This window comes from Microchirus variegatus (genome assembly GCF_963457635.1).
Source record: "Microchirus variegatus genome assembly, chromosome: 3".
Classification (NCBI taxonomy): domain Eukaryota; kingdom Metazoa; phylum Chordata; class Actinopteri; order Pleuronectiformes; family Soleidae; genus Microchirus; species Microchirus variegatus.
In genome coordinates, this window is record NC_139804.1 from 27417875 (window position 1) to 27432135 (window position 14261).

Sequence of the window (14261 nt, forward strand, 5' to 3'; positions counted from 1 at the left end):
GGTACTCACATAATGTTTGGAGTCATTATCATACATTATTAAACATTTATCAAAATGTATTAACCAACTGCCATCTCTATGTAGCTGAAGAAGGCGCTTGAGTTGAATGAGCAGCTGAGACAGCGCATGGGTGTCGTCGTTGTAGGGCCAAGTGGAGCAGGGAAGTCTACACTCTGGAGGATGCTGAGAGCAGCTCTAAACAAGACAGGCAAAGTGGTGAGTGTGTGGATTTTCATTTATTGATGCAGATTGTGCATATCATTGAAAGCTGCGTTATTTAGATATCAGGCAGCATAAAAAGGTATTTTTCAAAAAATGAATGAATGTTGAGTGGTTCCTTGCTGATGCTGTGTTTCTGTAGGTGAAACAGTACACTATGAATCCCAAAGCCATGCCCAGGAAGCAGCTGCTTGGACATATAGACATGGACACCAGAGAATGGGCTGATGGTGTCCTCACACATAGTGCCAGAAATGTGGTCAGAGAACCACAGGGTGAGAAGGAGTTTCATATAGATCATAATAATTTGTCTTGCTCAGCCAAACCTTTAAGGACTAACATGAAGTTTGAGTTCTGCACATGATGTACTGGGTTTGATGATATGTATTGTGTATTTACATATCTACATTTTTGTTTCTAGATGTAAGCTCATGGATTGTGTGTGACGGTGACATTGACCCAGAGTGGATTGAGAGTCTCAACTCTGTGCTTGACGATAATCGTCTGTTAACTATGCCGAGTGGAGAACGCATTCAGTTCGGACCCAATGTTAACTTTCTGTTCGAGACTCACGATCTCAGCTGTGCATCTCCAGCCACCATATCTCGCATGGGCATGATCTTCCTCAGGTCAGTCAGTAGAAAAACTCAACAATTGGATCCAAATTCCCTTTTTCCTTCTTTAGTTAGCTTTTTTTAACCACCTTTTTTTCTCTATTTGTAATTTCAGTGATGAGGACATCGATGTAGGCGCCTTGGTGAAGTCATGGTTGAGTGGTCAACCAGAGGAGTGTCGCAGCAATCTTGAAAGCTGGCTGGGAGACTACTTCCAACGAGCCCTGGACTGGGTCATCAAACAGGTAGTTTTATTTTAGGTTAGTTTATTAGTTCAGTTGACAGGGAACATGTACCGAGCCGGGTCTATACCAGAGAGTCAATATCAGCAACAAGACAACAACAGCAATAACAACATTACAGAGAAAACATCATACAAAACATTATACATTTGGTGTTCTATATACAAGATCAATGATCACATGATTGATTCTCTTTCAGCCATGTCTTCAGAGAAATTTTAAAACTGTTAAGAGTTGCGCAGTCTCTAATATGGAGTGGGATTGAGTTCCATTTTCCAGTTGCTTGGAATTAATGTGTGTGTAGAACTATCTCTATCCTTCTCCTACTTAAACAGTCAAGCTATTTCATTGTGGTCTGGATGCACTGAGAAACTTGCTTCAATGTTATACAGGGTTGAAATATACATAACTTTTTGATACATGACCTCCACTTGCACTGGTGGTTGGGGGTTGGTTTTAATGGGTTTAATTGCTGAAGTGTGCTAAATTCATGTCAAGTAATTTGTGATCAGACTGAGTGGATAGATCCAGTCTTCTTCAGTCACATACTAGGCTTTATCCCATGTTCGCCACAGTTTTTCTAAAATCTTTGTAAAGTTGTGATTTAAAGTTATACAACCCTGTCACTGCATTTTTTTGTTTTCTTCAGAATGACTTTGTGGTGGAGACCAGTCTGGTGGGTACAGTGTTCAACGGCCTGTCTCATCTTAACGCCGTGACAGAGCGAGGTCAGTTCATTGTTGGTCTTCTTAGAGGTTTGGGAGGAAACCTCAACTTCAAAACACGACAGGAGTTTGCCAAGGAGGTAAGGACCCTCGTGTTTTTGTACAAGGACATACATCCACACTCAAAACTGTTTAGTATTAAGGTTTTATTTTCTTTTTTATTTCACACATATAGTGTTTTTAGTCAAAAAACATGTAATTTTGTACTTCTGCAGGAGTGTGTTGATGTAGAATTATGTAAAATCACTACTCAGAAATGTACTACTCCTCGCGCTGGTGTCTGCTCTCATGTCTTTGTATTTCTGCAGCTGATGAGCTGGGCCAGGGAAAGTCCACCAGACGCTCGGAAACCACTAGACACCTACTACGACACTGACAGCGGCCATCTAACAGCTTATGTATTCCAGCGTCCTGAGGGTCTCACACTGGAACAGCTTTCTCATACACACACACTACCTGTTATAGAGACTCCAGACATGCAAAGAGGTCTGCACTGTTTCTCTCCGTGGCTCACTGCTCAGCACAGGCAGCCCTTCATGGTGGCTGGACCAGAGGGCTGTGGAAAGGGGTAATTATATGTATACGCTACATGAAAATGAGCAAAATCATATGTGATTGTATTTGTCATAAGTACAAACTTACACAATTATACACACAGCCAGACATTTTATACCATAGATGTTGGTACTCGCATAATTTGATGTAAATCTTATACTCCTACTGTCAGAATGGCAACAGTAAACATGCACACAGTACATTCTGACATAAAAGAAAAAAACACAGCTTGGTAGTTACAAAGTCATTGTTGAGTTCATTTATATTCACTCCCTTAGTAAAAAAAAAAACTAAAGTAAACAGTTGAGGCAGACTCTCCCAGTCAGACCTCATGTTGTTGAAAATGGGTTCGTGAGGTCATGCTGAAGGATTGTGTATTTGGGATTGTGAGATGAAACACACAGGCACACAGTCAGCACTGATATAAATGCATTTTTCAAAAGTTTGCCTTTTGTGTGAAGACACTGACAAGTCAGAATAAGGATTAAATCTTGATATGGATGGGTTTTTTTTTTTTGCTCTGGGTTTTGCAAACAGAAGTGCTGCCTCAAAAGTAATTGCCTCCCAACCCAGGAGTTTGATAAAGAACAGTTGTTGTGTTTGCCTTTTAAACTCCAGTTGAGTCGCTGTACATTTCTCATCATTTTGCCTTGCATCACTTTGCCTGAAAGGTCAGTGACGTTGGGTTTGTGACTTAAATCCACTGATCAAATAATATCTTATTCATTACATTAATTTACACATATACTGGAAAGTGTGCACATGTATGTTCAAGCACTCCTTATATAGTCTCTATATTTTGTGTGAAAACATTTCTCTAGGTTCCAAAAGCTCCCCGTCCCCACATGACCCTTTTTCTTTTATTGCTGCACCTTCCTATACATCCATGAAACAAATGTATTTAGACATGCAGCTGAAACTTAAACACAAAGTTATATTTTTTCACTTCACACGTAACTTTCTAGTTTCTTGATATTTCATTTATTTATCGTTTTTTGTGTTTAGTATGCTCCTGCGCCATGCCTTTTCTCGGCTGCGCTCCACTCAAGTTGCTGTGGTTCACTGCAGTGCACAAACCTCGTCTCGCCATGTGCTGCAGAAGCTCAGTCAGACCTGTCTGTTGCTCAGCTCTAACACTGGCCGAGTGTTCAGACCCAAAGACTGTGAGAACCTGGTACTTTACCTCAAAGACATCAACTTACCCAAACCAGACAAATGGGGGACCAGCAACCTCACTGCCTTCCTGCAACAGGTGGAGCATAGATATTTAACACTTTGAATGAACAGTATATGACATGGGATTTTAATGGCTGAAACAAGCATTTTATTTCCCGACCCTGTCTCTCCTCTAGGTTTTGACGTATAAGGGATTCTATGATGAAAATCTAGAATGGGTCAGTCTGGAGAATATCCAGGTGGTAGCCTCCATGTCTACAGGGGGTGCAGCTGGGAGCCATTCCCTCACCTCACGCTTTTCTTCTATAGTGCGCATCTGCACCATTGAGTAAGTTTTGTACAAAAAAAACACAGAGAATACATTTACCCTTTATATACCCCTATTATATTTTCCAACATTCACATAAATCTTTTTCTACTTCTCCATTTTGTGGATTTCCTCCCTTTTACCTCCTCCCGCACCCACACCCGTCTGTTTCTCTGCATCTTTGCCTCGGCTTTTAGCTATCCAGACAGGGAGCAGCTGCAGACGATCTACTCAGCATACCTGCAGCCAGTTCTTCAACACAGCCTTGGCAGCCAGGCAACCTGGGCCAGCACAGGGAAGACACACCAGCTGGCTGGTTCTTTAGTGCAGCTCTATGAACAGGTACTGAATGGGAGTTTTTTTTTTATGTTCCTGTCCACTGATTTGTTGCAGCAACAGTTATCAGACATACTGAGAGTATAAATAATTCACTGCAGATATAAGACGTATACATTTACACATACTGACTGGTGGTAGTGATCAGGAAGAAATTGCATACATTTTCAGAAAAAATTTACGAGAGCTGAAACAATTAATTGAATGAATTGTCATTATTAAAACAGGATTTCTGATTGTTTCAGCGTCTTAAATGTGAATATGTTCTTAGTTTCTTTGCGCCACATCGAACATTGTCATTTCCAGGTTTGACAAACACTGATCAATGTTTTTTAACATTTTCTGGACCAATCGATTAATCCAGAAAACAATCTATGATCTGTCAACAGGGAAAAAGTCTTATATGCTTTAAAAACATAACCTTGAATGGGCTTGTTTGAGTACTTTGCATTGCACGTACATTCAAAATGATAACAAGCTGCTATCTGTTGTACTATTTTTATTGACATCATGACAAAGTATTTACTATATTGCTTGGATAGGGAGGATGTCAGAATAGAAATGTACATCAAGGGCCCTCCCAATTTATATGACAACTTTTATTGGCCACACTAAATTATTGATTGATTTCCCTCTTTAATGCAATAGCGAGAGCAGCCTCTTTTTGGCAAAGTGTCTGACATCAGATGGCTATGATGCTAACAGCTGGTTCCAGCCAAAAAGCAAATCGTCCCTTGTATTAAAGTGGGCAGTGAGCCTATGCTGGTAGGGCAGTATTTGTAAGGAGTGGACTGTTGTTTTGTTGCAGGACAGAGAGAAAAATGTGAGATTTGTGCCTTATCAGTAATTCACTCTGCTGCAGTTCACTGTGACAAATTGATAAAACTGATAAAGAAGAGTTTTTTTTGTTTTTTTGTAGCAGCTGCAAAAAGATACTCCTGCACAAATTCTCTCGAAGGAGATTTAAGCTTCTAAGTTGTTCTTCAGAATATGGCCTCATAAAAGCTGTTTCTTGGGCACACGACCTTTAATGAAGAGCATTATCCACATGCATGACTTGTGACTCATCCTGCGTGTAATCCTTCAGCTGTAACGACGCTTTGGTTTCATTTTCCTCATCACTGCAAGCACATCTTCACAAACTTAGTCACGCTGTCTTGTCCTTAACGCCAACAAAACTCAAGAATCAAGATTCTTTTTTGTGTGGCAGAGCAGAACGAAATTACAAGCCTGGTTTTCGATTAAGAAAACACAGATTAAAAACACAGATAAAAGGATAAACCGGTTTAAAAAGGGAACAATAAATATAAATAGAATTATCAGACTGAATAGAATAGTAAATAAAATACAATGACAAGTGTTGTGCTACACATGAGTTGAATAAATAATACTGCTTTTGTTGCAGCTCAGAGAAGCAGTTAGTGGTATTTGATTGTGTTTCTGTGTGGGGATGCTTGTTGGTGTTGACAAGAAATAGCTTTGGTTTTCAGTCACTGTGGCTGTGACTTTACAGGCATAGATTCAGATGGTTCCTTCCCTGATGGCCATGTGTTTAATGTTGGGGACTGTAGCTAACTGCTTATTACCAGCTTATGACCCAATCATACACTAAAATTCCCCATATAGTGATAGGTAAGTACTCAACATTTTGTCCATAGTTTCACTGTACTTACCTTCTTATTATCAGCAGTAATAACCCACTAACACACTATAATTTACTTTATAGTTACCAGGTAAATGCCCAGTATTTTGGCCATAGTTTAATTGTATTTACTGTCTTATTACCCTTGGCAATTACCTGGTAACTGGTGTTACCATGAATTTACCAAACTGTGTTACCAAACTGTATCTCTGGCTGGAACACAATATTTGCTTTTAGAATCCATTTAGTTGTGTCCTTGTTTTTTTTAGTGCTGATGAGGTAGACCACAATTTTTTCATAGATTCATAGATTGAATTTATTGTTCTAAATGAATTATCTTGCAATATCATCCTTCACACACAGGTAAAAGCCAAGTTTACAGTGGACGACCACAGTCACTACTTGTTCACCCCGTGTATTCTCACTGAATGGGTCCTCAGCCTGCTGCGATACGACCTCACTGCAGGTAACCAAAGCTTTCTGTGTGCTTCAACACTTTTTCGACAGGTGTAAGATTGATGAAATGACCTGGGATATCCCAAACTTTTAGAAGTCAGACAACAAGCAACAACTTGCTGTGTTTCACTGGGAACCCAATCTTATGAACCTATTTTTACTCTTGTAAGGCAGGAAGCTGTAAGAATCAGGCCAATTTGAAACATTGCTTTATACAAACAAATAATGGCAATTCTTCACGTGTACAATTTGCTGTATTGAAAAACATGAAGCATTAACAACTTGTGTCAGTTTTCATGCCAGACTCCAGAAGGACAGCACCAGATGGTTTAGTTTTTTGTCAGGATTCTTTTAGCTCAGAGCTACTTTCTCTACCTTTCACCTTTTCCTCATTGAATCTCTTTGTCATTGAATTTCCTCTCTTGCCGGCGTACACGCGCTGCCACTCTTCTGGCCTCCATTTTTTCCTGTATAATTATCCCCTTCGTGGCTGTCTTTTCATCTCTCCCTCTACAAGGTGCTCCTGCTGTGGTAGTGAGTTCAGTCATTTATCTTAATTTAACATGCCAGCAGACAAAATGTCTCCATTCTCATCATTTTTAAACTTGCTCTTAGTTCTTACTGTTTACCTTCATTGTGTTATGTAAAAGACCCCCAACTACAAACACAGGTTTCATCTGTCATCTGTTATTTTAAATCTTATTATAAACTCATTATAGTATCGCTAAAACAACAAACCCAATGGTGGTCTAAGATGTTTACTTAAAATAAAATTCAGTATTGTCAGGTTTTCTGTAAAATAACCACTGAGGCACAGACAATGTATAGAATGACAGCTTGGCACTTTAAGTGTTTTCTTCTGTGGTTTTAAAAATTTAATGTCGCTGGGAAAACCCCAGAGTGTCAACTGTGTCTCTGTGCGAGTCTCTTTCTTCAGCTCTTTCAATATAATGTGACAGACATTGTTGAGGCCAGGGCCTTATGAGAGCACAGTTCTGGATTCTTTTCCCTACAGTGCTCTCTTCGTGTCAGGCTGCACTGTGTCAAGTTTTGAGAAAATGTAATTAATTTAGTCCGAATTAAGGGAGGTTGCTTTTTTTCACCCAAAAAACAAACCTCGACAAATTTTGAGACACGTCATAATGTAATTACTGGTCCTGTCAGTTCTTTGCTGAAGCTAGAACATGCTCACACTTATGTGTTATACTTAATGTAAAAAATGGAAGCACATCTTTTTTGGCGTGACTTTGAAATGTGAGCGTGTGCAATGCATGTTTTGTTTTTGGTGTGTTCCTTTTTAGCTCAGTCTAATGTGACAGACAACGTGTTGGAGGTGGTATCATACGAGGCCCGGAGGCTGTTCAGAGACCGGCTAGTTTCCTCCAAAGACCTCCACTCCTTTGATAACATCCTCTCCTCCATCATACGGGGAGACTGGGGCTCTGATGCTCTGGACAACATGACAGGTATGGGTTAGATCTCCACACACTCACATGCAGTTCACGTTTATCCGAATCCTACTTACAAAATTAATCAAAAACTATAAACATCTTAATGAGGATATGAAAGTTGACAGGAACTGATTAGAGATTTAAATAGTTTCTTATTCTAAATTGGCATGATAAAACAAGCGCATCGCATTTTCTCATTCACCAGAGAATGGAAGTTGAGAATGTAATGTAATGACATCATTCGAAAATTCTTGGTACAAGTGAGATGTGTGCAGCTGCTTTTTAAATTCCTTGTTGGTCGTCTGTCAAAGACTACACACACACCAGCCTGCCAGTTTTTTTTTTATATATGAGATTAAAAAGGACAAGTCATGAATCAAGAGTCGTATCAGATTAATGTCCACTGCCTCCTTACTGCCCAAGGAAAAATGAGAGTGAAAGACACATCGAGAGCTTGTCCTCACGAGAAGTGATCACACACTCACACACACACGACACACGCATGCACACACACACACACACACACACACACACACACACACACACACACACACACACAGTGATAAAATTAATTTTATTTATATTGCACTATAGCATATAAACTGACAAATGAATAAGAAAATATGAAGTGACAATACAATTATAAAAGCTGATTTCATAATAGCTCAATAAATATTTAATTAAAAAAGATTATACAAAATCTCATTTAAACACCGTCATAAAAAAAGAAAGAAAACAGTTACTATTTGGATGTTAATGAAGAAATTAAATAGAATAGCGACCAATAAAAATGCCATAAATGCTTGGCAGTATCAACTATATACAGTATTCTTCAAAATAAGGTTAATCTGTAAGTGGTTCTAAACCAATGTTTGGTCCTAATACGAAGTCGAGCAACAGATTCATATTGAACATGTAAAACACTTCTGAGAAATGTCTCTTCTAAACTATGGCCAGATGTGCTGTCTGCCTGAAAAATAAACATCTGTCTTCTTCTCTGCAATATCTAATAATTTTAGTCTGGGATCTGAAAATGGCTCAAAATGCCTTTTGCATCCAGACTCTAATTTTCCCATTAATGTGAATGGTATTAGCTGTGACGGCTCATTTTTTTGTGTGTATTTTGTCTCACATCTGTGGAAAGCTTTGTGTCATGTGAGGTGTTCATGCAGTGTGTTACTAAGAGTCTATGATGTTCTCCCCTGTGTGCAGATGGTTTCTATGTGACATGGGGAGCCTCTGAAGGGGCTGTAATGGCTCCGGGCCAGTCGCTGCCTCCTCATGGTAAACAAGTGGGACGTCTGGATTCTGCTGATCTGAAACAAGTAATACAGAAGGTACAGAGCGCAAGGAAGTGTTTTTTTCTGTGTGGTCTGGCTTGCGTCTGAATTACATTTTGTACTTTTTCCAGCATTGCAGTACTTTGACCATTTTGAGATTTTAGTTGAAAACATATGGTCTTCTTAGCTGCAACAGTCAATTGCCAATTGTCAGTCTATTCAATACAAAGTCGAAAGTTAAAGATGAAAGTTATTGTGTTACTTTAGTAAAATACTGAATGTAGCATCTCACTTTTACAAGTTAAAAAATTATAGATCCATATAGGGCAGCTGCTAATGATATTTTGAATATTGATAACATGATCATTTCTTCATTAATTGATTAGTTGCCTGGTCCTTAAAATGTAACAAAAAGTGTTTCCCAAACCTCATAATCCTGTTGTCCTCAAAATTAATGTCCTGGTTTGTCCACAAACCCAAATTATTCAGTTTTAATGATTCATTTGTTAAATGGAGCAAAAAGACTGAAAATAGTCACATTTAAGAGTCTCAAAGATCAGAGGGCTTGTTTTTATGATTAAAAAAACCCCCATAAAGTTGTTGTCAGGTAATAATTGATTAATGGTTGATCTGTATTTCCTTTTCACACTGTGTGTCTTTGCTGTGTGTGTGTTTATGTTTGTTCTCGTCGCCCCTGAAGGGCGTAGTGCTGTACAGTCGTGATAACAGGGAGCTGGATCTTCTCCTCTTCACGGAAGTCTATGACTTTGTATCGAGGGTGGATCGGGTCCTGAGCAGACCCGGTGGCTCTCTGCTACTGGCTGGCCGGAGTGGAGTGGGTCGGCACACGGCCACGTGCCTGGTGTCACACATGCATGGATACACGGTGTTCACGCCCAAAATCTCCCGTGGTTATGCTCTCAAGCATTTCAGCAATGATCTGAAAACGGTAAGAGTGTAATGCTTTTTATAAGATTTCACCTGCATTATTGGTTCACATCTTTCTAAGCTATACGCTTTTTGCAGAATGCATTCAATAATGGCATTGTGGTCGCAAGCACTTTAATTGTCTTCCCATTAACAATCCATCCAAGTGATTGATTAGTCCATGTATAGTTTCGGAAGGAAGATTGGTGTCAATATACATGTATTGTTTTGTGATGTGTCCATATGTATATCACATTTCTTTGTTTATCTGAGATGTACTGTATGTGTGTACATTTTTATTTATCCTTTGTGCCGTTTGTGTAGGTGATGCAGCTGGCAGGTCTGGAAGGTCAACAGGTGGTTCTGTTGTTGGAGGATTATCAGTTCGTTCACCCAGCTTTCTTAGAGATGGTGAACAGCTTGTTGTCATCAGGTGCGTGTTGTGTTATTGTTTGTTGTTTTGCTTTGATTTTTATGATAATTAATTTGATTATTAGAACCTCAAGAGAACCTTATTATTAGGTTAAAATTGAAATCTGAATTACATAGCCGCACCTGTTTGGAGGTTACATGATCCTGTACTTAAGTGGTGAAATTATTGTGTGCATAATTTCCATTTGTTTTCATGCATCATGGCCCAACCACCTAGTAGGAAGTATTAAGATTGACTTTTTCTAACATTTATGTGTTTGTGTGTATGTTTTGTTGAAGGTGAAGTTCCAGGTCTGTACTCTCCAGAGGAACTTGAGCCCCTCCTCTCCTCTCTCAAAGATTCTGCCTCCCAGGATGGATTCACTGAGCCACTCTACAACTACTTTTTGTACAGTCAGTTTCTCTCTATGTACCGTATATTATGATTATATATGACCCCACTATGCTGACTTGTAGTGGCGTGTGGACTGCAGAAACTCTGCATCGTCGCTGAGGTTAAGGTTGCTCCTTGAGAATCAAATCAATAGCTCTATTACTGTCTAAGTAAACAAACTTAACAACTCCCTGCTCACACCCACTATCCCAACTCTGCCCAGGAGGCATCAGCTAATATCGACCACCACAAGTGTATATCTTCACATTGTCCCCGATTGTCTCAGACCACATTGTTTGTGTCATACACCACTTAGGAATCCAGAAGAACCTTCACATTGTTTTGATCATGGATTGCTCCAACTCCAACTTCACCATCAACTGTGAAAGTAACCCAGCTTTCTACCGCAAGTGCTCTGTCCAGTGGATGGAAGCATGGACAGAAAGCAGCATGAAGAAGGTTAGACCAAGACTAGATATTAAATCAAGAAAGTGAAATACTTTCATCTTATTTGGAAATGCCGAGACCTCTTTGATAAGATTTCTGGGGGAAAAAACCCAATGCAGCTCCATGCATCCTCGTATGCCAGTATCTAGTGTCTCCATATCCAAGATTTAATTTGCTTCCTGTGTTATCTCATATTTATAAACTGAAGACTTTGCACATAAAATTTAAAAAGCAGATAAGAGAGATCCATTTTTAGTTGTGTTTTATACCATCCGTTTTAATTTTGCATCAATACTTTGTCAGATTCCTGAGCTTCTACTGGCAAAGACAGAGGGAGGAGGAGAGGAGAATGAAAGAGAAAAATCTGCCAAGAGAACAGACTCAGGTAAAATCACATGCACATGAATTCAAAGTTCATTATGATTCATAGAGACTCCAGTTGAATGTATACATGTTGCATTTGTAATAAGAGTTTTTGGGATGAGGGGGTTAACACTGAAACTTCTTGTTGCTATGTGACTAATTACAGTGCTTTTCGTGACATTTGAATTAATGTCTCATTTCTTTTCACTTATTTTATTACTTTTCAAATAATATCTGATAATCCAATAACAAAAGTTCACTAAACAAGAAACCAAATAATATGAAAGACCTTTAAATGATTTGAGACAATTAATTTGAGTCACGACAAGCATTTCTGTCAGTATGCAGTAACTCTACCACTTTTTACCTTTACAATAATGACATATCAATGAGTCTTTTACCTAATTTCCTATCTTTATATGTTTAGTGTCAGTTGCAAATGACCATGTTAACTTTAATGTCAGTGCAGTCTGTACTCACAGGCTTCTTCTTTTCCAAGCAGGGTCCGGCCAGGCAGCTCTGTGCCGTTTGTTCCTGATGGTCCATGAGTCCTGTAGAGAGCATGGTGCAACACCCAGCCAATACATGGCCTTTCTGCATGTTTACACTGCATTATACAAGCGGAAGCAAAGCCAGCTCACAACAAGACAACAGCACCTACAGGTAAAAAGACAACTATACATTATTCACAAAAAAGTACAACCACTAAAACAACTACGACTCATTAACTACTTTTTTTACTTGCATCTGAAGGCAGGTGTGTCTAAACTGAATGAAGCAAAGGCACTAGTGGATGACTTGAAGAGACGGGCCGCAGAGCAAAGTGCACTGCTGAAGACTAAACAACAGGAGGCAGATTCTGCCCTCCAGGAAATTACTACCTCCATGCAGGTGGGTGTCAGTGTTTGTCATTGTGTGCGTATGACTGTGTATAAAACAGTCACCCTGCAGGGTTTCATTTTTACATGTCCATCATCCTCTCAACTCTCTCTTCTCTTCCAATCTCTTCTATTCTCTTCCCATTTCTCCTCTTGTCATCTGCACTGTGTTGTAAAAACACTCTTTTCTGGATTCCCCTAAGCTGTGAACCGAATGATTTATAGTTTATGTGTGTAGGTGTGTTGGTCTAAATGCAATGGTTTGTTTCTAACCGGAGCACGTAAACATGAAACTTTCAAATCTCCTCTTAAAACTCACTGTTACTCCTTCAGCATGATAATTTTTTTATTTAATTTTAAATTGTTTAAATGCGCTATGTAAATATAGTGGATTTGATTGATTGGATATAACTTTGCATCTAGTGTTTGCTATATCCTGACTCATCATTTCTTATGCTGGTCGTTAAAAAAGAAACTGAACCCTGTTAATTAGTTTTATGTAGTTCCGTATTTACCCAGTAAGATGAAGGAAACTGTCGGCCAGTTTGCAGAGTGATAATTAACTTCTAGACTCACTGTATTAGATATGAAACCATGAAATGGGCTGAAAGAAGATGGAAACATGGGAGAGAGAGGTTAGTGGAAGATGAGATTTGGTGAGGGAATAAAAAAGTGGGCAGCATATAGAAAGAGGTCAAGGTTTAAGTGTGGGAGTAATGGATGGATGGAGACACAGTCAATAAAGCTTAGCTTGAATGAGGATATGATGTGATATGAATCTAGAGAGTAAAATGCTGCAAAACATTCACCGCTTCTCCATTTTCCTCCTGAATCATCGTGTCTTTCCCTAATTATTACAAAACCAAATTATCCTAGAGTTCCGTATTATATCTGTGAATAGCACCTTGAGTTGAGTATATTTTATCCATCACAATGAGTCAATAGAGCTGCAACTAACATTTATTTTCATCATCAATTAATCTGCAGATTATTTCCACGATTAATCGATAAATTCTTTAGTCCATAAAATGTCATAAAATGTTAAAAAATATTGATCAGTGTTTGTCAAACCTGGAAATGACGATGTTCTCGAGTGTCTTGTTTTTTCCACAAACCAAAATGATTCCGTTTTTAATGATTTATTTGTTATATGGAGCAAGGAATCCAGCAAATATTCACATTTAAGAAGCTAAAACAATCAGAAATCTTGTTTTAATCATGAAAAAAGCTTCAAACCGATTAATCGATGATCAAAACAGTTGACGATTAATTTAGTTATCGATTAATAATCGATTAATTGTTTCAGTGCTAGAGTCAAACATCACATGATATTTCTGATTGTCTTGTCCAGAATGCCAGTGACCAGAAGACAGAGATGGAAAAAATAAAAGGGAAGATGGCTCAAGAAGTGTCAAAGATTGAAGAGAGAAAAGCCAAAATTGACGATGAGCTGAGAGAAGTACAAGTGAGTTGGCTGAGTGACTTGTGCTGCCAATACAACGTTTCTCTGTCTGCTATGAAAATCACAATCACTTACACCTACCCTGTACTTTTTTACCACTTACAATCTCAGCTGTACTTATCCCTCACTTACCTCTGTGCCGCTCTCTCTCTGCTCACCATTGTTATCCTCTAGCCTTTGGTAGATGAAGCAAAGCGTGCAGTGGGAAACATCAAACCTGAAGCTCTGTCTGAGATCCGCTCCCTGCGCATGCCCCCTGATGTCGTCAGAGACATCCTGGAGGGCGTACTCAGATTGATGGGCATCTTTGACACCTCTTGGGTTAGCATGAAGAGGTGAGCGAGAGAAGAACATGTAAAGGAATAGACAGGGGAAG

General features: G+C 39.1%; 1 protein-coding gene across 5 annotated transcripts in view; it reads left to right on the forward strand.

Moving 5' to 3' along the window:
* The window catches only part of dync2h1 (dynein cytoplasmic 2 heavy chain 1), a gene marked incomplete at both ends in the record, with an annotated part of 93242 nt that overhangs the window by 23211 nt on the left and 55770 nt on the right, over positions 1-14261 (forward strand). For 3 of the 5 annotated variants that reach the window (XM_083887221.1, XM_083887224.1, XM_083887225.1), the window contains 21 exons: positions 85-216; positions 362-494; positions 641-848; positions 949-1078; positions 1725-1880; positions 2109-2368; positions 3361-3607; positions 3708-3859; positions 4036-4180; positions 6180-6282; positions 7574-7738; positions 8936-9060; positions 9704-9952; positions 10255-10363; positions 10642-10755; positions 11052-11194; positions 11486-11567; positions 12048-12208; positions 12299-12436; positions 13775-13888; positions 14060-14220. In XM_083887221.1, the coding sequence (XP_083743347.1) occupies positions 85-216; positions 362-494; positions 641-848; positions 949-1078; positions 1725-1880; positions 2109-2368; positions 3361-3607; positions 3708-3859; positions 4036-4180; positions 6180-6282; positions 7574-7738; positions 8936-9060; positions 9704-9952; positions 10255-10363; positions 10642-10755; positions 11052-11194; positions 11486-11567; positions 12048-12208; positions 12299-12436; positions 13775-13888; positions 14060-14220 (3227 nt within the window). Of the gene's footprint in view, positions 1-84; positions 217-361; positions 495-640; positions 849-948; positions 1079-1724; positions 1881-2108; positions 2369-3360; positions 3608-3707; positions 3860-4035; positions 4181-6179; positions 6283-7573; positions 7739-8935; positions 9061-9703; positions 9953-10254; positions 10364-10641; positions 10756-11051; positions 11195-11485; positions 11568-12044; positions 12209-12298; positions 12437-13774; positions 13889-14059; positions 14221-14261 lie in introns of all 5 variants that reach the window. The other 2 variants (XM_083887222.1, XM_083887223.1) reach the window with 1 other exon arrangement.